The following is a 22,045-nucleotide window of genomic DNA, read 5'->3' as shown; positions in this document are numbered from 1 at the left end:
CTCAATGATAAAGAGCCCTTGGGTTCAATCGCCAGTACAACAACAACAACAACAACAATAATAATCATTTAAAAAAGTATATCACAATCTTTTAAATCAGCCATTTAAAAGAGCTGTTCTGAAATATCACATAAGGGAGGCAATTTTAAGATCATCTAGCACGGGGCATGGTGGCACACGCCTGTAATTCCAGCAACTTAGGAGGCCCAGACAGGAAGATCGAACGTTCAAGGCCAGCCTCGGCAATTTAGCAAGGCCCCAAACAACTTAGCGAGATCCTATCTCAAAATAAAAAAATAAAAAGGGCTGGGAAGATAACTCAGTGGCAAAGTGCACCTGGGTTCAATCGCCAGTACTAAAATAAATAAAATGAAAATAAACCATCTGGTTGAAGCCCTTTACTTGAACCGAGCCTCAGAGAGGTTAAGTCACTTGCCCAGTGCTTAGATTTGATGGTAATAACCACCAGTCATTGAATACCTACCTTGTGTCAGTCATCACTCTGGGATCTTGAATCGCATTATTTCATTTAATATTCTTCCCACTTTACAGACAAGGAAACAGTCTCAGAATAGGACAAATGACTTATTCAGAGCGTCATACCATCCTAGCTCTTGTCTCCGGGTCAGGAGGTCCACAAAGCCCGCTATCAAGAACGTGGTCGGGAAATCGGGTGTGTGAGCTCTCCACGCCCGAGCGCACGTGTGAGGCACTGATAACGCCGTGGTAAGAGCGCAGGGCCTTAGCACTCCGCGCCTTCCTCCACCAGCTCCAGTGAAACGTGGCAGCTGAAGAAGAAAGCGCAGGCTTCAATCTCGGGGAGAGGGATTCGAATCCCGCACCACAGTCTGCTGATAACACCAGCAGCATCTCTACCCTTCCGTTTCCACGGCTCTGAAGCCGGTGTTGATAGGAAGACGCCTGTCAAAGTCCGCCGGAGCCACTCCCATCAGAACCACGCCCATCGCAGTCACGCCCACGATCACGCCCCCTCCCCCGCGGGCGCATGCGCCGCTCAGGGGCGCCTTTTACGACGCGTCAGACACTGCGCTTGGCGACCGCAGGGCAGCCGAGGGAGAGCTGCGCGAGCGGCAGCGGGGCCGAGGGGACGCGCGGGTGGCGGCGTCGCCATGTCTCACGGCCACAGCCACGGCGGGGGCGGCTGTCGCTGCGCCGCAGAACGGGAGGAGCCGCCGGAGCAGCGCGGCCTGGCCTACGGCCTGTACCTGCGCATCGACTTGGAGCGGCTGCAGTGCCTCAACGAGAGCCGCGAGGGCAGCGGCCGCGGCGTCTTCAAGCCGTGGGAGGAGCGGACAGACCGCTCCAAGGTGGGCTGCCCGCGCCGGGGCGGGCGGGGAGGGATCCGCGGGGCCTTCGGACACCGGGCTGCTCTGTCAGCCTCACTCTTGATGCTAAAAATAACGACAGCCAGGTCGCCAGACGCTTTCCGCTGCCGGCCTCGCGCTTGCCTTTTGAGAGGCGAGCAGGGCCATCTTCCCCGCTTTGCAGATAGGGAAACTGAGTCCCGGAGAGTGGAAGCGGGCGCTTTGGCTCTACACAGCGTAACGCTGTGTTCCAAGGCTGCCTGGGTTAAGGAGGAGGATGGCCGTGAGGGCGTTTTCCCTTCTGTTTGACCATTGGTCCCAGTGGCTGCGTGATCGTGTCACCTGGTGAGGACGGGCAAGGGAGATCATGGGTGTTTCCGATCTAGAGCGCAGGCCCCCTTGAGAGCTAAGCCGGTTGAAAGTTATGGACCCTCTCCAGAAAAATGCACATGAGCATTGATCTCTCAATTTGTAATTCAGGAGACTCCGGGTTAGGAAACCTCTAATTGGATGGTCTTTATCAGAACTCTGTGGATAGACATATTAGTTTCAAATTAATAAGTACTGGAAAACTGAGGAAGGTTGACTGCATTGCACCCCAGTTTGCAGAACAGGGTGGGAGATGCCTGAAGACATAGGCTCTCAGCAAATATTTGTTGCTTTCTCCTCCCTCCTCCCCATTCCCTCCAGTTTGTTGAAAGTGATGCAGATGAAGAGCTTCTGTTTAATATTCCGTAAGTATCTCCTTGGTGTCTGCCTCAGGCTAAATAGGCTGTACACAATTGTCTTCTCAGATGGATTCATTCATTGCTTGGGTCAAGAGCACACATCTGTTTGTAGAAATGGGATAATACTTTGGTGGGTTTGAGGAGGAGAGCATCATAACTCTTTTGATGCAGACTGGAAACAGATATATTTGTTGAGCAATAACTGAAAAGTAGATGTAAATTTCTTAGAATTGCAGAATGCCAGAGGTAGACATGATCTTAGAAATGATCAAGTACAAGTCTGACAGATGAGTACATTGGAGGTCAGAAAGGAGAAGGGCCTTGACTAGGGGTCACACAGCTAAGTAGGGATACAATCCCAGGTTGACAACCTTCTCTTTTGCATTCTGGCAGATTTACGGGCAATGTCAAGCTCAAAGGCATCATTATAATGGGAGAGGATGATGACTCACACCCCTCTGAGATGAGACTGTAAGTGGACAGGGCTTAGGCCCGCAAGAACCTTTTAGTTCTATTTCTTTCTTTAGTAACACTTTATTCCATAGTAATATAATTTTTCTTTATTAGATTTGATATTCTCCCTTTTAAAATATTTTGATCTTGTTATTTATGTGGGAATACACTTATCTCTTTATTTTTTTATTTCTTTATTTTTGAACCCAAGGCCTCACACATGCTAGGCAAGCACTCTACCATTGAGCTACATCCCCAGCCCAGTGACTTGTTTAGATTAAGCATCTTCAGGGCCAACAGCTTGTCTCGTTTTCAAAGTGCTTACTGTGGCATCATTCATTCAGAGAGCATTCTATAAATGCCAACTGTTGATGACTTTGCAGTTTTCTTAATAACCCAGCTGCAGATCTCAAACGATCTTTATGGATTCCACTCTTGGGATGAGCTTCAAAATGTTCCTTGGTATTTCACTTAGTCTTCATCTTTGCAGATGTTATCTTGACATGAGATTGCTTTGTCTGAGTTTGTGTGCCTTATAAGTTCTGTGTATCTTTTATGACACTAGATCTGTTGCCACCAGAGTTAGTACTCCCTTTTAGACAACTTACTTTATTCAAGTGTAGTCTAAAAGAGGAAAAATTTTTTTCTGAATTCTGAGAAACAAATAACAGAATAATTTTACATTTAAAAAAAAAAAACCATCCAGCTGGATTGTGATGGTGCATACCTGTAATTCCAGCAGCTCAGGAGGCTGAGGCAGGAGTATTGCAAGTTTGAGAGCAGCCTCAGCAACTTAGTGAGGCTCTAAGTAACTTAGTGAGATCTTGACTCAAAATAAAAAATAAAAAGGGCTGGGAATGTAGCTCAGTGGTAGAGTGCTGCTGAGTTCAATACCACCACCTCCCCCACAAAAAAATCTTTTTTTTTTTTTTCATCCAAGATAGGGATGGTGCCCAATGATAGAGTGTGTGCCTAGTGTGCCTGAGGCCCCAAGTTTGATCTTCAGCACTGTAAGAAAAAGAGGAAAAAAATTTTTTTTAATCTGAAAAATTGATCCAGTTTAAATGGACTTTAGAGAGATTTGATAACTTGATACCATTTTTTAATATTATAAAACAAATTTAAAAGCAGATTTATACATGCAGTCATTTTAAGAAAATTGTTTGTTTGGACTGATGCTTTTGGAGACTCAGTTACTAGGAAGATGGGCTGACTTCAGGATATCCCTGTTGCTTTGGATTAAGAGTGGGCTGTGAGGTAAATTGGGTTCAAATTCTGGCTGCATACTGGCTAGCTGCTGCATGACTAGGACATTACATAACTTCATGCCTATTTTCTCAGGTAAAATAGGAAGAATAAGAGCGTAACCTCAAGAGGTTATGGAGATCCAACATGTAAAGAACTTAGAATAGGTCTGGAACAAAGTATAGGCCCAGTTTTGGGGTGAGCAGGTACAAATACTTAATAGTTCTAACACACTACATATATAACATTTCTCTGAACCTAAGATGTCATTGTAAACACACTATTATTTTAGGTAGAGTTTATAAAAAGAAACAATGATTCCTGGTCAACAATGACATATCATTGACACATCCAAAAAAGTTAAATTAAGAATTTTGGGCTCTCTCTCTCTCTCTCTCTCTCTCTCTCTTTTTCTTTAAAAAAGAATTTGGGGGGCTACCAGGAATTGAACCCAGGGGGGGCTTTTTCACCAAGTTACATCCCTAGTCCTTTTTTTTTTTTTTTTTTTTTTTTAAAGTTTTGAGATGGGGTCTTGCTAAGTTGCTGAGGCTGGCCTCAAAGTTGAGATCCTCCTGCCTCAGCTTCCTGAGTTGCTGGAATTATAGGGGTTTGCCACCGTGCCCAGCTAAATTGAGAATCTTAAATCAGAAGTATGTGAATACCAAGTATGGATGTTAGATGATATTAAAGAATTACTGTTGCAGAGGGTATATAGTTCAGTAGTAAAGTGCTTGCTAAGCATACCCAAGGTCCCAGGTTTGACCTGAGTATCACAAAAGAAAGAGAAGAAAGAATTGTTGTTAGCTTGGCTAATTATTAATATTGAAATTACTGTAAAAGAATATCTTTTTTTAAAATTTTGTAGTTGAAGATGGACAGAATGCCTTTATTTTGTTTAATTTTTAATGCAGTGCCAAGGATCAAACCCAGTGCCTCACACATGCTAGGCAAACTCTCTGCCACCAAGCTCTAGCCCCAGCCCTAGCATCTTTTTTTTTTTTTTTTAAGAAATCTTTTTCAGGACTGGGGTTGTAGCTCAGTGGTAGCGCACTCGTCTGGCATGTGTGAGGCAATGGGTTCGATCCTCAGCACCACATAAAAATAAATTAATAAAATAAAGGTATTGTGTCCATCTACAGCTAAAAATTTTTTTAAAGTCTTATTCAGAAATACTAAAGTATTTATGGGTGAAATGGTATATCTGGGATTGCATTGAAATATGAAACAAAAACAAAATAGGGGTGATAGGCAAAATCAGCATAAATTTGATAATTAAGCTGAATTGTAAGGTATGGAGTTCATTATTTTCTGTCTGCTTTTGTGTATGTAGTTTTTCATAAAATTTTAAGTTTTAATATATGCAACTCTTAGAATTGATCCAATTTAATCTTCATATCAACTGTTTGGACTATGTATTGTCGCTATCCCAATTTTACAGATGAGGAAACTGAGACACAGAGAGGTTAAATCACTTGTCCAAAATTACACAGCTGGTAAGCGACAGCCAGCTTTAGACCTAGAAGTGTAGCTCCAGAGATATTGCTATTTATTTCTTTTTAATCTTTATTATTATTTTAATTGACACAAAATAATTGTGCATATTTTTATGGAGTACAGTATATTTCATGCACACAAATGTTCAGGATGATTGATATAACCATCACCTTAAACATTTGCCATTTCTTTGTGTTGGGAACATTCAAAATTATCACTAGGGCTGCAGATGTAGCTCAGTAGTAGAGCACTTGTCTAGCCTTCATGAAGCCTTAGGTTCAATCCCAAGCAGCCTTACCCTTCCCATCCCCCAAACCTTAAATATTCTCTGCTAGCTATTTTGAAATATACAACTAATTGTCATCAACTATAGTTATCCTACTGTGCTATTAAGAACATTAGAATCTGGGCAGTGATGCACATCTGTAATCTCATTGATTTAGGAGCCTGAGGCAGAAGGATTGCAAGTTTGAGGCCAGCCTGAGCAACTTAACAAGTCCCTCAGCAACTTAGTGACACCCTGTCTCAAAATAAAAAATAGAAAGGACTTGGGATGTGGCTCAGTGATAGAAAGAACATTAGTGGTATTCCTCCTATCCAATGTATCCCTATACTGATTACCCATCCTATCTTCATTCCCTCTTCCCTCACTCTTCCCGACTTCTAACCATTCTACCTACTTCTATGAAATAAACTTTTTAGCTTACACATCTTAAGTGAGAACATGCAATATTTGTCTATCTTTGCTGTAATTCACTTAATGTTCATAGTGTATGTATATGTATCTATATATATATATACACATATACATACATACACGTGTGTGTGTGTGTGTGTGTGTGTGTGTGTATCACATTTTCTTCATCCATTCACCTGCTGATGGATACCTAGATTGATGCCTTATCTTGACTACTGTGAACAGCACTGCAGTGAACATAAAAGTATGGTCTCTTTAACGTACTGATTCCTTTCCTTTTGTTATATGCCCCATAATGGAATTGCTGGATCATATAGTAGTTCTCTGTCTGTAGGATTGTTCATATTGTTTTCCGTCACACCAACATGTGGAAGAGCTCCTTTCTCTGTGCATCCTTACCAGCATTTGTTTTCTGGATTTTTGATAATAGCCATCCTAATGGAAGTAAGTTGATATCTCGTTGCGTTTTTTTTTTTTTTTAATACTTATTTATTTATTTTTTTTAGTTTTTTAGGTGGACAAAATATCTTTATTTTATTTTTATGTACTGCTGAGAATCAAATCTAGTGCCTCATGCATGCTAGGCGAGCACGCTACCACTTGAGCCACATCCCCAGCCCTTCGTTGTGGTTTTGATTTCTATTTGCCTGATGGGTAATACTTTTGAGCATTTTTTCATATATTTGCTGGCCCTTTAACTTCTTTTGAGAAACTCTATTCAGTTCTTTTGCCCGTCCCCTTTTTTTCCCAGTACTGGAGATTGAACCTGAGGTTGCTACTACTGAGCTATATCTCAAGCCCTTTTTATTTTTTATTTTGAAATAGTGTCTCACTAAGTTGCTCAGGCTGGCCTCAGTTTTGATTCTTCTGCCTCAGCCTCTCAAGTAGCTAAGATTTTAGGCGTGTACTACAAGTTCATTTGCCTGTATTTTAGTTGAATTATTTGTGTTTTTGCTGTTGGGTTGTTCCATATGTATTCTTGCCATTAATCCCTTATGATAACTAATGAATAGATCACAAATATTTTCTGCAATCCTATAGGTTAAGACACTATTTTTTTTTTCCCTTCCAGTGCTGAAGATTGAACCAGGGCCTCTGGCATGCTAGGCAAGCACTCTGCTTCTGAGCTACACCCCCCAGCCTGAGACACTGCTTTTAACTGCAGAGCTGCACTAGCTCTCATAGTACTACTCATAAATGTTCATTATTATCATTCTGCTGTGCATCATTCTTAGAAACACTTTGAAACAAACATTTGCTTTTTAAAATTATATGCATTTTGCTGCTGTTGAAGTCTGGGCCTTTCCTTTGTAGATGTGTTAATAAAAACACCTTTGTGTTGGTGGGTGTGGCTTAGTCCTGCAGAATTTGTAGAAACTGCTATTACTTAGATTTTTCTTTGAAAAATATTTTCTTAAATTGCAGTGATACCTTGACATGCCAAAGCCTTTTGCAAGTTTGCAGGCTTTTGTGCTCTTTGGAATCGGAAATCCCTAAATTGTATTATTTTAAGAACTGTAAGATGATTGAGTGTATGGGGTAATTTTTGGAAACAAAAAATGCTTGAATGTTGGGTTACCTGATCTTATCGCTTAACTGTTTAATATGCTTCTGCCAAAGTGTGTCTTTTTTCCCATGAGTAGGCTGTTTTATTTCACATCCTCAGCTTGGTATGAATGTGCTGAGTGTCTTATTTTCTCCATGCATTTGCTGCACGTGACCTAGTTTGAGCCTCCTCTTTGTGTATTGCTTCTCATGTGATTTTAACCCACTCAAAGATGCCACTGGATCATGTTGCAGTTCTCAGCTCTTTTCTTTTTTCTTCCTCTCTCTCTTTCCTTTCTTTAAGGAGACAGGTATCTTAATATCTTGCCTAGGCTGTCCCTGAATCCCTGGGCTCATGTGAATCCTCCTGCCTCAGCCTCCTGAATAGCTGGGACTATTGGTGTACACTACTGTTTCTTGTTGGTTTAAGGATATTTATGTCTAAATGTCAGTAAAATGCCATTTCCAAAATTTGACTGCAAATTTTTATCTCCTTTAGATGGAATCGAAGTAAAGTCAGTTGAGCAGTCCATAGGAAGTCTTAAAAAAAACCCTGAAAACTGATAGTGCACGTTTCTTGATTTTTCCCCCCTTTCCTTTCTCAGGTACAAGAACATTCCACAGATGTCGTTTGATGATACAGAAAGGGAGCCAGATCAGACCTTTAGTCTGAACCGGGATCTTACAGGAGAATTAGAATATGCTACAAAGTAAGCATGGGACCTGCTTTCCACTCCTGCTGAGGAACAGTAGCACCTCCTCGTTTGCAGTGAGCATATCCTCATATGCAGCAGTGCTTACAGAGCTTACCATTTATTTTTGGCCACTCTGCTGCCCTCTTAGCATCAGAGATGAGTTTAAAAAGTGGAGGAGGCATCTCGATCCTTGGCTTGGTCAGTTTTGGGCAGAAAATCAGTGTAGGCCACAGACTTGTTAACTTGTAAGCAACTGGCAGATCTGCATGAGCTCCCAGGATAGTCTTAGGAAATGTTTTTTGGAATTCCTCTTTTCATAGAGGGCCTATAGCAGGCTCACTTAGTTTTCTTTCTCCTATGGCTTAGATCAACACTAAGCATGCTTCAGAACCCCTGCCCAGTTACACAGCATTTCTCATTCCTTTTCCCTTGAGGGGAGGAGCAGTGTTTATTCATCTTTGTGTCTCTGCTTCCTTGGACAGGATATGGCAGATGGCTCAGGAAATATTCACTGAATGAATTGCTTGTCCAAAGGAGAAAAATGAGAAGGAAGAACCCAAGATTGATCCCTTACATTTGCCTGGGTTTTACCATATGTTGGAGCTGAACTGTTGGGCCCTGGTTGTGAGGTGCTCACTGGACAGTAACCTGTGTCTTCTTTCTTCTTTCATCCTCTAGAATTTCCCGTTTTTCAAATGTCTATCATCTCTCGATTCATATTTCAAAAAATTTTGGAGCAGATACCACAAAGGTCTTTTATATTGGCCTGAGAGGAGAATGGACTGAGGTAAGAGGGGGGTTGATAAAAACATATCAGCACACCATCAGAGTGGGGGCTTTTAAAGGAAGGGAAAGAGCAAATGAAACATTTTCTTGGTTTCTTCATTATAACATGTTCCCATTTGACAGACTATAGGTATTTTTAAAATTGAAATTACATAATTTATGTTAATGAGCTTTGCAACTTTCTCAAGATAAAAAAAATATCAGAAGAGAGGAGCTTTGAGACATCTGCTAGAAAGGAGACTGACTATAGACTACTCCAGTGTGTGTTCTGGGAAGCCACAGTTTCTTAATGGCCCACCTACCCAGCATCTCCATTTTCTTGCAGCTTCGCCGACATGAAGTGACCATCTGCAATTATGAAGCATCGGCCAACCCGGCAGACCACCGGGTCCATCAGGTTACCCCACAGACACACTTCATTTCCTAAGGGCCGGCCCAGGCTCCCACAGATGTGCAGTCAGTGAAGACGTACCACCTGTTGGGAAGGACAGAGATGAGGCTCCAGTGAGAGTTGGTTGCCACAGCCTCTGCTGAGTTTTCTCTTTGGGGCTTGCTGCAGAAATCCAGCCTATGGAAGATACCACACCACTGTGAGGGTTGTGTGGGTGCTGAGGGACAATCGTGGTTCTCTAGGGCACTGCAGAAATTGGGTCTTAGGTTGTGTGGCATCTGGCTGTCATGGATAATGCTTGCTTTTTCCGTTGATGTGGCCATGGGATCCCAAGTGTCTTGTTGCTTTGTGGCAGGATTTTTATGTGATTTTTTCTTTTTCTTTTTTTTTTTTAAATGGAAACTCTTCCTGAGCTGCAGGAAACCTGAAGCATCAGGATTTTGTTTGTGTGAGCTATCAGGAGGGTCTCCAACTAGAAATACTTGTCCCTGCTTGTTCCTTCTCCCTGTTGTTACTCAGCATTCTTGTCAAGTTGCCTAGCTTGGAGTTGTCCGTCACGCACAGTGTCCCGTGGTTATGGCTTGAAAAGCAGGAGTCTCCTGATGATGTGTGATAGCTTGGGGGGGAAGATCTTTCCCACTGCCTAGCTAAGCAGTCTGGGGAGAGCATGGGAATCATTTGTGTTTGTGGGTAACCTGGTTGGGGTAAGATTGAGACTTAGTTAAAATTCTCTTTGGAATCTCCTTAATGTTTTATCAGCTTCTAACTTGTGTTGTAAGCCCAATGCCAGAATTTGGAGATAAGCTCTTGAGTTCTTCTGTTCATGGCTTTTATTCACTGTGACTAATAAGCTTCCTAATAAATCCTTGCCAGACATAACGTTTGTATTTTCTTTTGAATTTTAGGTAGTACTGATGAAATTTTTATTTTACTGGAAATTGTATTGAACTTTGAAATTTTTGTTGTTTTGATCTAGGTAGATCATAGTGCCACAATTAAGACTAGATTGGTTTCTCCTGGAAAAGTCAAGCTTAATTCTGTATCCAATACCCACCTTTGTAAAGAGGAAGGTAGGGTTAAAGACCGATATTCCATTTCTCATGAAGGGAAATAACCTATGGAATGATATTTACAAAAACAAGGGAGGAGGGGGAAAAGGAGCACAGATCCTAGAACACATCAAAGGAAGTAAGGGTAAGGAAATGAGCACTGCATTCTGTCTAAAGGTGGGCCAGACTTTGGACTTAATATCTGAAAATCAGTCTAGCACTTGGAGAGAATTTAAGTATTTGAAAAGGAGATTTGAGGTTGTCAAGTTCTCTCCCTTGCAGAAAGCAGGAGCAGTTGATAAGGGGAATTAGTGTTGAATCTGATCCTCTTAAGAGGATGCATTGGCCTGTGCTGTTTTCAGGAGGATCTAGCTACTTTCTTCAGCTTTTCCTCTGAAGTCTGCCACCCCAACCTTGTACAGCCTGGAGATTCTGAAATGCAGCATGAAATCAACTAGAATGCAAGTGCAGTTCTTGATGCATTAAGGGTCCGACCCACTTGTCAGCCACAACCTCTTTGTTTTGGTTGAATCATCTTACAGATTAAAAGAAGGGCTATGTTTTAAGTATTTTTTAGTTTTGATGTACCTTTATTTTTTATTTATTTGTATGTGGTGCTGAGGATCGAACCCAGTGCCTCACACATGGTAGGCAAGCACTCTGCCTCTGAGCCACAACTCCAGCCCCTATGTTTCAATTTTGACTAAGGAGAAATATAAAGTTAGAAATCTCAGAGCACACCAGCCCTTCATTATTTCTACTACTAAAGCACAAATGACCCGTAGCCCCTGGGGCTGGGCTTCTGAATTTAAACTTAACTCTGAAGAATTTGCTGAAAATGCCATGATGTCGGGTGATTGGAGGTGCAGGAAGAATTTCATTCTTCATCAGCAAATCCAGAGGGATTTTGTTGTGGTGGAAGCCATACTTTCTTTCATTTTTGTGTTCTCTTGTGACATCCAGTCCTGGATCTTTGGTTTACAGTTTTTTTTTTTTTTCCTCCAATTTTTTTCCCCAGAATGTTTGTATTCTAGGTTCCAACTGCATGACCTGTTGAGTCCTCAAAACCAAACTGCCTCTTGGCTTGGAGAAAGGTGCTTTGTTGAGCTTCCAGCTTGTACTGTTTTGTTTCAGTTCAAAGAATTAAAAACACAAACAAAAAAACATAGTGTTGGTTAAGCTGGGAGGATGAGTCCTCAGCTGTTGAGGGACAAGTGTAACTCAACTTGCAGATCCCCACATGTGCTCTTGGGGGCATGGTCCTTCCATTCAGCTTGCCTGTCAGGCTTTTTTTTTTTTTCCCTGAGCTCTATTTCCACTTCACTAGTGTAAAGGCGACTCACTGGTGACCAAATGAAGCCCTTTTGTTCCTGACTCATTGGATGGTGACATTTTCTGCACCCCGCATGGCACTGCTAGTCAAGGACAGTTCTAAGATAACACTGCTTGAGGCCTTTCCAGCTATCCTGATTCGGCCTGCATATTTTCCCAGGGTACCTTTTAGAGTAATTAAAGCCTCATACTGGGACTTTACAGTGTATAAAGTATGTACACACGACCTCATGGGAGCCTAACATTAAAACTATGAGGTAGGCAGGGTGGTTATTAACACTATTTTATGGCTCAGGAAGCAGGTCAAGAAAGGCAGGCTTAGAGCAGCCTGTTTCTTTCCCCCACACCTTTTCTTTAAGGTAAGACTGGAGGACTAGGGGATCTCGGGTCTTTTCGGGTCAGAGAGCCTGGAGCGGGTGGTGAGGACGGACGGAGGACCACGAGGGCTGCAGCTGGGCGCAGCGCGGTCAGGAGTCGTCCTAACTGAGCAGACGAACGCTGCTCTGGCCGCAGTGGCTAGACGCGGTTGTGCGAAGCGATGGCCATGCCGATGTATCCACCGATGCCCTTTCACTGGACGTGCACCTCCCCACGCTGTGCTCCGTGACACACACAGACCTACCTAAGCCAGCCCCAAGCGGCCCGGGTCCCCAGGGCGTAACGCAGCGTGCCGGGCGGAGATGGGCCGCCTTCTCGCTGGCCAAGTGCGCGCCTCGCTGCGCGCGACGACGTCCTGCGGGAGGCTCGCGCGGGGAGGTGGGGTCGGGGAGGTGGGGTCGGGGGCGGGAGGCCGCGGGGAAACATGGCAGCCCGGTGCGGGGAGCCGGCCCGCTTCCGGGTTCCGTACCGCCGGCCAGGCCACTTCCGGCAGCGCGATGGCTGGGTTCCCGGGACCCGAACGGAAGTTCCGGCGGGGGCGGCCGAGGGGGAAGAGTGTCTGTGCGGGAGAAAGGGGAGAATCGCCCGAGCGGTCTCGCACGCCCCGGGAGAGAGGTGCCGGGCCGGGGCGCGGGGCGCAGGGAGCGCCGGGGGCGGCCGCGGGCGGGGCGCGGGGAGGCGGCGCGGCCCGAGCGATGGCGAGGCGGGCGGGCGAGGCGCGAGGCGCTGTCCAGTCCTGGGCACTTAGGGAGTGCAGCGCGGCCGGGCGAGAGGCTGCCCGGTGCGCAGAGAGGACTTCGCGGTCGTAAGTTGTGGGGCAGGAGCTTCCCCAGGGTCAAAGGTAGAAAGCCCCTTTGTGGGCAGGTGAGAGTCCTGGGTCCAGGTAGAAAACGTCACTGGGGAGGCGGTGACCCTTGTCAGAAGAGAAGTTCCCATTGTGGGTAGTGGGAGACCCCGGGTCTTACTGGGGTTGGAGGAGGACCCCAGGTCTGGAGGGAAGACACTCCTTCGGAGAGGGGGAGCCAGAGTGGGAGGGGGGAGTCCCCAGAGCGAAGAAGACAGGGAAGCCCAGCATTCCTGGGTGGGAAGAGGGACCCTAGGATCAGAGGTGCAAGATCCTCTGTGAGCTTCCTGCTGTAGGGAGGGGCAGCCCGGGGTCAGAGCTGGAGGGTGGGAGCCAGCTGGGAGTGCTGGGCGCCCTGTAAAAGGGAGGAACTTGGAGGTAGGTAGCGGAAGCTTCCGGAGTTTGGAGGATGCTAAGGGCGGGGAGGGGCCAGTCAGCCTGACATTCTTTTGTGTGTTTGGGAGTCCCAGAACCTGTTCAGCTGGGGCCCCATTTGGAGTCAGTGGCGGCAGCAGCAGCAGGTAGCCCCACTCAGGGGTGTGTGGAGCACCAGTTGGGGGTGGGTGGCACTTGGGAGTCCTTATGCATTCAGAGGACATGGGCAGCTCCAAGGGGCTCTGGGAATGGTTGAGCCAGAACTGCTGTGAAGGCTGGATGGGGGGCTGGGAGGGAGCAAGGAGAAGATGGGAGGAGAGTAGGGTCTGGAAGCATATTTCTCTGACATTTTTCTCCCCTTCACTTCCCAGTATGGGTGGGGTTGGGGAGGAGGTGACCCAGGGACTCTAGAGAATGGATGACTGAAGGCAAGAGAGGACACAGCACTGAGGAGCTTGGGGGGTGGTCAGCAGGGGTTGCCCTGCCTCCTTTCATTCCCTTCCCACCCTCCAGCCCCTAAGCCCTGCCCCTGCTCATCTCCAGCAAGCTCAGGCTCTGGAGTTGGGTCAGAACCAGGGACAGAGTTCTGGGCCACTACAGTGGCTGCCTTGCTTTTCAGCCCTGGAATGGAGGCAAACTTCTACCCTCCTGCCCGGGGACTTCTGCGTGCTTTTTCTCTGTGTCCAGGACAGAACCTGGGGGCTGTGGCATGGGTGGCACCCCTTGAGCCAGAAGGCTGCCCCCTGCCCAGCCTTGCTCTTGACTGCAGCCCCTCATTGTTCAGGCCCAGCCTGCAGGGAGCCCTGCAGTGTATGTGTGGTAACACCATGTCTGTGCCCCTGCTCACCGACGCTGCCACTGTGTCTGGAGCTGAGCGGGAAACGGCTGCGGTAAGGGGACCCTTTCACCCTTGGCAGCACCCCACACACATCCCCTGCTGCCCTGCTCTCATTTGCCAGACTCCTTGGGGACAGCTGGGGAAACTGGCTGGAGCCGGTGTGGGAAACATGGAGGTGGCAGTGTGGGAAGGGAGTAGGCCGAAGCCAGGAAGCTCAGGGTTAATAGCCTGTTGGCTGCCACCTGTTTCCCCCAGGTCCTCGCCTGTGGGAGGGGTGGCCCATATTGGAGGATCTGGAGGGGGAACTTCCTCATGGCCCCATCTCTGACTTTTCTAGGTTATTTTTTTACATGGACTTGGAGACACAGGGTGAGTGAGCTGGGGAGGGGGCTTTCCTTGCGGAGGTGGGCAGGGCGGACAGCAGGCTGGAGGGCCTCCATCCCTGCCTCCCTCCCTGCATCAGAGCCTCTTCTCCCTTCCTTCCCTCCTACAGGCACAGCTGGGCTGACGCCCTCTCCACCATCCGGCTCCCTCACGTCAAATACATCTGTCCCCATGCGTGAGTGTCACCCCAGCAAGGGAGAGACTGTAGGGGGATCATTCAGGGTGGGCATGACCCTGTGGTCCCAGACCTGTTTGCAGCTGTCAGCTGTGTCCTGGGGCTAGGGCTCAGAGCCTGCAGAAGTGCCTTATTAGCCTGAGCTCTTATGGACCCCTCTGGAATGGATCTAGCACCAGCCCCCAGCCCTAGGGGCTCCTAGACCTCCTAGGACCAGGGCCTCCCATGCCCCTTCCCCAAGTACTCACCCACTGAGCTGGAGCCCCGTTAACACCAAGCGCTGGGCTGTGCTTCTCCATCGTTACTGCTGATGCCCCAACCACAGCCTCCAGCCCCACGTGGCAGGTTGCCTGGCAACACCTTAAACACAGGCCCTGCTTGCTGGGAGGGGCCCCTAAGGGCTGCTCTGTCCCCTCCTGGGCCCTCTACTGTAGCTTCCTTACCCCCCTGAGCATGACAGGCCCTTTTGGATCTCCCTCCCAGGCCTAGGATCCCTGTGACACTCAACATGAAGATGGTGATGCCCTCTTGGTGAGTGTGGGGCTGGGAGGACAGAAACCCAGGGAGCTGTGGGGGCTGGCCAGCACAGCTGCCACTCCTCTGCTCCCCTAGGTTTGACCTGATGGGGCTGAGTCCAGATGCTCCAGAGGACGAGGCTGGCATCAAGAAGGCTGCAGAGAACAGTAAGGCCCCGGCCCCTTCTCAGCACCCTTCCCTGTCCCAAGAAAGTGCTGGACAGTACCTGCCTGATTCCCTTGGGGTCCTCCCAGCAACTTCCCCTATCCAATCATGCCCCTCCCCCCCAGTCAAGGCCTTGATTGAGCACGAGATGAAGAATGGGATCCCTGCCAATCGAATCGTTCTGGGGGGTTTTTCACAGGTGAGTGGGGAGAGACGGGGAGGGCTGGGTGGGTGAGCTGTGCCTTCATGACTTGTCATTCTCTCCTCCCTCCAGGGCGGGGCCTTGTCCCTCTACACGGCCCTCACCTGCCCCCACCCTCTGGCTGGCATTGTGGCTTTGAGCTGCTGGCTGCCTTTGCACCGGAACTTCCCCCAGGTGAGGGTTCCCACAGACCCTCTCCTGCCTTTGGGTGTCCTTGAGGCTTGGGCATTGGGCTGCACTCTGGTTTTGCCCTGAGTTCTCTCTGGCCCACAGGCAGCCAACGGCAGTGCCAAGGACCTCGCCATCCTCCAGTGCCATGGGGAGCTAGACCCCATGGTGCCTGTACGGTTTGGGGCCCTGACGGCTGAGAAGCTCCGGTCAGTTGTCACACCTGCCAGGGTCCAGTTCAAGACATACCCAGGGGTCATGCACAGTTCCTGTCCTCAGGTCAGTGGGGGGCTTCCCACTCCCACTTCTCTCTCTCCTCCCTCCAGCGGGAGCCTCAATTTCTCCTCACCCCCAGGAGATGGCGGCTGTGAAGGAATTTCTCGAGAAGTTGCTGCCTCCAGTCTAATCAGAGTTGCTGGCCCCCAGCTAACAGGGGACCCAGCAAGCAAGTGCGGCACCATCTTGGATCTGAGCCTGTTCCCTCCCTCCTGCCCTGTCCTCTAAGGCCTGGCCTGGCCTTGGCCTCTTGGCTGTCTGCAGCAGGTGGGCTGCTTCCTTACCCCACTTCCCTGAAGGCGGCCCCCCGGCAGCAGTATTGGAGGGGAAGTAGGCAGCGGGATAAAGGGGCCCAGCTGCTGACCCACTCACTCAGGACCTCACTCACTAGCCCCGCTTTGGGCCCCCTCCTGCGACCTCAGGGTTTGGCCCATGGGGCCCTTGCAGGCCCCAGCCCAACGATTGCCCGGATAATCCCGTGTCTCCTGCCTCACTGCAGCTGCTTCTCAATCATGAATGTGTCCGTGGCCTGGGCCCCTTGCTGCTCTGGCTGCCTGCCCCTGGGCAGGGGTGTCGGTGAGGAGTTGGGAGCCTTCCCACAGCCATCCCCCCACTTGGGGGCTGGGCCCTGCCTCCCCATTACCCTCCTCTCTTGCAGGCCTGGAGCCTGCAGGGTTGGACTGAGGCTCAAGGTCTCCCCTGGCTGTCTCACCCTCACTGCGTCCCCACTCTAGGGCCAGGGAGGTGGTGGGGGAGGAGTCGTGTCTCGTCTTCTGTCTCCATGTGGTTTTGGGTGTTTTTCTTGTTGTGCCCTGGATTCCAATAAAATTAAAGAAATTGCTTCCTCAACTCTTGGTCCTGGCTGATTCCATGCAGGGGCTGCAGAGTGACCATCTGCAAGATGCTGCTCCAGTGTAAGAAAACATTTTTATTTTAAATACTTTGGAAAGCTCCCTCATAGCTGTAGAAGTCAGTGCCTGGGAGGGTGTGGTCCCGAGCCCTGCCTCCTCACCGACTGGTGGTGGTCCTGATGAGTTCCTGACCCCTGCAGTAGAGACCCCAGCTCCTGGTCAGTGGAGCTCCTGGCCTCCTGCCTGGTGGGCTGAGTGGGCCCAGCTTGGGTTTGAGGTAGGGGCAGCCTTGGCTTGGCCCTCAGAGGTCTGGGGTGCTGGGGTCCTGCCAGAGGCCGTAGAGCAGGCAGTTGTGTCTCTTTTCCTTCTCTGGTCCATGGTAGGGGAGGGTCTTCAGGCCTGTGCACCAAAGCCTGAAGGATTTTGCTTTTGCCAGCGCCACAGATCTTCACCTGGGACAGACAAGGTGATGATCAGAACTTGTGCTGAAGGCGGTCCAGGATGGGAGCCCAGACCTGGTTCACTCCTTGTAGCCCCCTTTTCTTCTGGGTCAGGCCAGCACTCACACATCCTGTCCAGCCCCAGGGCCGCTGTCCAGCCCAGCTCCTCATGGGCCAAGCTGGGGTTGGCATAACAGGCAGCCACATCGCCTTCCCGCCGTGCCACCACTTTGTACGGGATCTGCAAGAGAGGAGGCAGGCTTAGCTGAGCTGACCCTGGGCCTTGCCCACACACTGCTGGTCAGGGCCACTTATAGATAGCTAGCGCCGGGTGTGAGGCAGGCTCAGACGGGCGTGTGCGCTGGGCAGGCGAGTGGGAAGGGCGGGGCTTTCTGTGGCTGATGGGGCAGGGTAAAGTAGCACCCACCTTCTTCCCTGAGGCCTTCTCCATGGCTTGGACCATCTGCAGCACTGAGTAGCCAGTGCCTGTGCCCAGATTGTAGATCTGCCAGGAGAACAGGGTTTGTGGAAGTGGCTGGACTCTCTACCCCTCTGGGGCCCATTTACCCAGGGTTCCCTGGCCGTCCCTCCCTGGCTTCTCCCTACCCGGCAGCCACACTGCTCCTTCAGCTTCTTCAGGGCAGCAATGTGGCCTTTGGCCAGATCCACCACGTGGATATAATCCCGGACACCTGCAGAGGAGGAGGCGGTTGAGGGGAGTTCGTCCCACTTGGATCTCCTTAGGGGCTCCTACTCCTGAGTCCACCTGGTCCTAGGCTCACCTGTGCCATCCTCTGTGTCATAGTCATTGCCAAAGACATTCAGGGCCTCCCGTCGCCCGATTGCCACCTAGAGTCAGAGGTTAGGTCAGCTCTTTCCAGCCTGGCACCAGCTGTGGTACCCCTAGGCCACTCCTGCCCCTACTCCCTACCCTTACCTGGGAGACATAAGGCATGAGGTTGTTGGGAATGCCCTGGGGGTCCTCGCCAATGCAGCCAGAGGCATGGGCACCAGTGGGATTGAAGTACCGCAGCAGCACCGCATTCCAGGCCTGCGGGACACAAGTCGGGTGATGGGACAGGGACACAGCAGCATGTCCCAGCTGAGTCCAGAGCCCTCCACCTTACACCTATGGATGTCCTCTGTGGTCCCTAGAAATGGACAGTGCCGTGACCTACAGCAAGTCACTGCTGCTTCTGAGCCTCAGCTTCTCCTCAGGATGGGGCGTCCTCGGGTCCCCATCCTCAGGCTCAAGGGAGAAGTCAGTCAATGAGCAGAGCTGGGGCTGGGGCAAGGGGCCCTCACCTTGTCTGCCCGGCACAGGTCCCGGATCATCTCCTCGATGAAGAACTTGGACTTGCCGTAGGGGTTGGTACAGCCCCCCGTGGGGTGGGCCTCGTCCAGAGGCAGGTACTGGGGGTTCCCGTACACAGTGGCTGAGCTGCTGAACACCAGGTTCTTCACCCCATGGGCCCTCATGATCTGGCCATGGAGGGAGGTGTCAGTGGCCTGTGCCTCCCATATTAGGCCCCTCTTTCTGTGACATTGGAAGCGCAGGACTGCACTTATGGGCACTCTCATTTCCAGAGGGGGAAGGCATGGAGGGCAGAGGATGGGAGGAAAAAAGACAAGTTCAAGATGACACAGATTGAGCCTGTCTGATTCCCACACAGGCCCTTACCCACAGGGGCTGGCACTTCCAGCCAGACTTCAGCCTGGCTCTGGGCTCTCTTGGGGTCTCTGTCCCTCCCCTAGACCCCTTACCTCCAGAAGCTGGATGGTCCCTGTCAAGTTAACTCTGTAATAATCCAGAGGCTTCTGCACCGACTCGCCCACAGCCTTGAGCCCCGCAAAGTGGATGACAGCCTTAAAGCTGTGCTGCAGGGGCACAGCCAGGGTCAGAGGTGGCTTTGTAGGCTAAGCCTTTGGCAGTGCTCCTGCCCCCCGCCCACCTGCACCCACCTTTTTGAAGAGGCGCTGCAGGGCTGCCTGGTCCAAGATGTCCATCTCCTCAAACTCCACAGGGTGGCCTGTCAACTCCTGTACCCGTCGTAGGCTTTCGGGCATGGAGCCCCCTCCTGGTGGGGCACATGGAAGCCATCAAGATCAGGAGATGCGGTTCTGGAACCCAGGATTTCCCTTCTCCATCCCTCCAGAAACCTCGGCCCCACAGCCCATGCTCACCACGGATGGCATTATGAAAGTTGTCGATGACCACAGGGGAGTAGCCCGCCTCCAGCAGCTCCAGCACCGTGTGGCTGCCGATGTAGCCAGCACCACCAGTTACCAGCACCTTCTCTGCCATTGCACCTGGCCCAGGACACAAAGTCTCAGGCTGAAGCTGCTTGCTCAGCCCCTGCCTCTTCAACAGGAGCTGGCCTCTGGCTAACCTTAGGGAGAGGCAGTCCTGTGTCCTAGTTAGGAGGATAGCTTTGGAGTCAACTCTGGTTCAAATCTGAGTACTGTCACTTTCTGACCTTGGTCTTTTAAGATCACCTACCCCTCTTGGTGGCAGTTTTCATCTCTAGAGGACAGAGTTAATAGTTGTACACACAGCATGGGGTAGGGAGGGTCCAATGAGGTGACTTTAAAGGCATGCCACATGGTACAGGAGGAGGGAGATAGACCCAAGGCTACCATATTTTCTAGTTCCAATTGATCCAGAACTCTGAGGGTCCACACTTTCCTCTTCAATGTCTGGGGACTGGACAGTCCTGGGCAGAAGAGAATATGGCAGCAGGACTGGAATCCAGGATCCCAGGCAGGTAGGTGTTCTGTCCATTCAGACTCAGGCCTCCTGTGCCTCTGCCATAGCTAAGTGTCAACTGACTCCTTTGTAACTAATACCTCCTGCTCTAGGCAGCCCCTTCTCTATCCTTTCTTCAAGGATCAGCTGGGAGGAAACAGGAAATATATCAGATGACCTTAAAGGTGGGATCCTTTACCAGGAAGACTAAGCACAGTTTGGGCGGCAGCACCTGCAGTCCTGGAGTGGGCTCCACCCCACCCAGCCCCGCCCCAGGGTAGAGCCAGGCTGGCTCAGCCTCAGTCCTGCCAGGGTCAGCCCAGTCACTCCAGGCTTGAGCTGCAGATCCCGCCCAACTTTAGGCAGTCCTGGGTGGGCCAGTGTAGACGTGGACTTGGCCCAGTCCCCACTGCCAGGTGTGCATCCCCGCCCTGAACAAACTGCAGGCTGAGGGGGAGGGGCCGGAGGAAGCCCCAGACACTAAGGCCTTTCATTCCAGCGACCTGGCCCGCTGCCGCCTTCCTCCAGGCTGCCTCGAACCCCTCTGGGCTCATCGAGCTCCCACCCACTTGACAGCGCCCACTGTGTGCCAGGCTCGGTACCAGGCACTTCTGCGTTATTTTCCTGAATTCTCCCCGCATCCTGACGAGGCAGCTGTTATGACTGGCACTTTACAGAGAAACCTACTAGTGAGAGAGGGGGAGTACCGAGCCTACGGTCTCACCCTAGTGACACCCAGGCTGGAATTCGCATCTCCAGGCTCGCAGCCCGGCCCTTCTCCCCAGCAGCCCGCCCATTTCCCCTCTGGACTCTGCCCCGGCGACGAGCCGCACTCCCAATGCGGGGCCCCCGAAAGTGCTCACGCAGAGGCCCTGGGGGGCAGGACGGCTGCCTGAGGCCCCCGTCCCGCGGGATGACCTTGGTCAGCTGTCGCTTCCTCAGTTTTCCCAGTCTGTGTAATGGAGGGGAGGAGGCGCTGCGCTGTGAGCGCCCAAGGGCAGCGAAGTCTCGGGCTAAACTTTTGGGCCGTGGCTCAGAAGGGGCCCAGTTAGGAGTCCGGGTCGGGAATGAATGAACCCGAGTCTCCCGGCCACCGCCGCGGGAAACGCGAGCAGAAGGGGCGGGCCCGGGTTCCTGAAAGTCTTCCAGGAACGCGGATCAAGCCACCATGCAACTCCCCTGCTCCCTGCCGACCACCCGGCCCTCCTGAGCCCGCCCGGCCCTTTAATGCCGCCCCGCAAACCTGCAGGGGGTCCCGCGCCCCGCGCTGGCTCCAGCGGCGCCACCTCCCGCGCCCCGCGCGGCGGTCCCTTTAAGAGCTGTCAGCCCACCCGGACCCCGCCCTGTCCACGCCCCCAAGGAAACGTGTCACTTGGGTTACGGGCACTACGGAGACTCCGGGAGGACAAAAGGCCTATGAAACTTTGAGCGACTGCTCGGAGCTTTTCGAGGAAGGGCGGAAGTGGGCGGCACCACGCCGTGACCCAGCGATGGCGTGGGACCCTCGGCCGCCCAGCGCCCTGGCAGCAGCGCCCGGAGCGGGGTTCCCACCCTCCCAGGTCCCCTCAGGTCTTGCATGAAACGCCTGACTCGGGGACGGCGGCGCCGCCCAGGCTGTGGTTCCGGGACGTCCGGTTGGGATTTGGAAACCAACCCCGGAGCGGGAGGAGCCCAAAGCTGCAGCCGGAGTTTCGGCGCCCCGCGGCCCGGCGGCTGTCCGCCCCCGCCCCCCGGGTGGGGCTTAGAGAGGTTGCTGGAGTTTAAAACCAAAGGCCAGACTCCGGAACGGGGTGCGGAGACGGGGCGGGGCTCCGTGTAGGACCCTAGCACCACTGTAAATAAGTAATGGTCCACTGGCGAATAAAACACTTATATATATATGACGTGACATAACGAGGACACCCGAACAAAGAAGCGATAAATGCACAAGTGCACAGCTGTCCCCAC

The 22,045-nt window shown here is 50.7% G+C and overlaps 3 protein-coding genes across 6 annotated transcripts; 2 read left to right on the top strand and 1 right to left on the bottom strand.

Moving 5' to 3' along the window:
• Nucleotides 1-1,013: 1,013 nt before the first annotated feature.
• Pithd1 (PITH domain containing 1) lies at nt 1,014-10,229 on the top strand. Its single transcript, XM_076863244.1, has 6 exons — nt 1,014-1,328; nt 2,016-2,059; nt 2,447-2,524; nt 8,093-8,197; nt 8,861-8,969; nt 9,294-10,229. The coding sequence occupies exons 1-6, from the start codon at nt 1,131-1,133 to the stop codon at nt 9,393-9,395; spliced, it is 636 nt and encodes a 211-aa protein (XP_076719359.1). The 5' UTR covers nt 1,014-1,130; the 3' UTR covers nt 9,396-10,229.
• Nucleotides 10,230-12,600: 2,371 nt separating this feature from the next.
• Nucleotides 12,601-16,910, top strand: Lypla2 (lysophospholipase 2). Of its 2 annotated transcripts, none has more exons than XM_076863241.1 (10): nt 12,601-12,733; nt 14,122-14,227; nt 14,513-14,544; nt 14,669-14,734; nt 15,218-15,265; nt 15,347-15,417; nt 15,541-15,614; nt 15,690-15,791; nt 15,891-16,064; nt 16,141-16,910. In XM_076863241.1, exons 2-10 carry the CDS (start codon nt 14,150-14,152, stop codon nt 16,189-16,191), a joined length of 696 nt encoding a protein of 231 aa, XP_076719356.1. In that variant the 5' UTR covers nt 12,601-12,733; nt 14,122-14,149; the 3' UTR covers nt 16,192-16,910. The 2 variants fall into 2 exon arrangements, with proteins under 2 accessions (XP_076719356.1, XP_076719357.1); XM_076863242.1 differs by lacking the exon at nt 12,601-12,733 and adding an exon at nt 12,823-12,923.
• A 59-nt stretch (nt 16,911-16,969) lies between these two features.
• Gale (UDP-galactose-4-epimerase) lies at nt 16,970-21,824 on the bottom strand. Of its 3 annotated transcripts, none has more exons than XM_076863239.1 (11): nt 21,753-21,824; nt 19,537-19,662; nt 19,315-19,430; nt 19,117-19,230; nt 18,658-18,834; nt 18,290-18,403; nt 18,135-18,201; nt 17,959-18,044; nt 17,780-17,857; nt 17,479-17,593; nt 16,970-17,364 (listed from the first exon to the last, which is right to left on the bottom strand). In XM_076863239.1, the coding sequence occupies exons 2-11, from the start codon at nt 19,655-19,657 to the stop codon at nt 17,306-17,308; spliced, it is 1,047 nt and encodes a 348-aa protein (XP_076719354.1). In that variant the 5' UTR covers nt 19,658-19,662; nt 21,753-21,824; the 3' UTR covers nt 16,970-17,305. The 3 variants fall into 3 exon arrangements, with proteins under 3 accessions (XP_076719354.1, XP_076719353.1, XP_076719355.1); XM_076863238.1 differs by lacking the exon at nt 21,753-21,824 and adding an exon at nt 21,342-21,403; XM_076863240.1 differs by lacking the exon at nt 21,753-21,824 and adding an exon at nt 21,017-21,042.
• Nucleotides 21,825-22,045: the final 221 nt, after the last annotated feature.

The sequence above is a fragment of the Callospermophilus lateralis genome, chromosome 7 (assembly GCF_048772815.1).
Source record: "Callospermophilus lateralis isolate mCalLat2 chromosome 7, mCalLat2.hap1, whole genome shotgun sequence".
NCBI classification, from domain to species: Eukaryota; Metazoa; Chordata; class Mammalia; order Rodentia; family Sciuridae; genus Callospermophilus; species Callospermophilus lateralis.
This window is presented reverse-complemented; position numbering and strand designations above follow the sequence as displayed.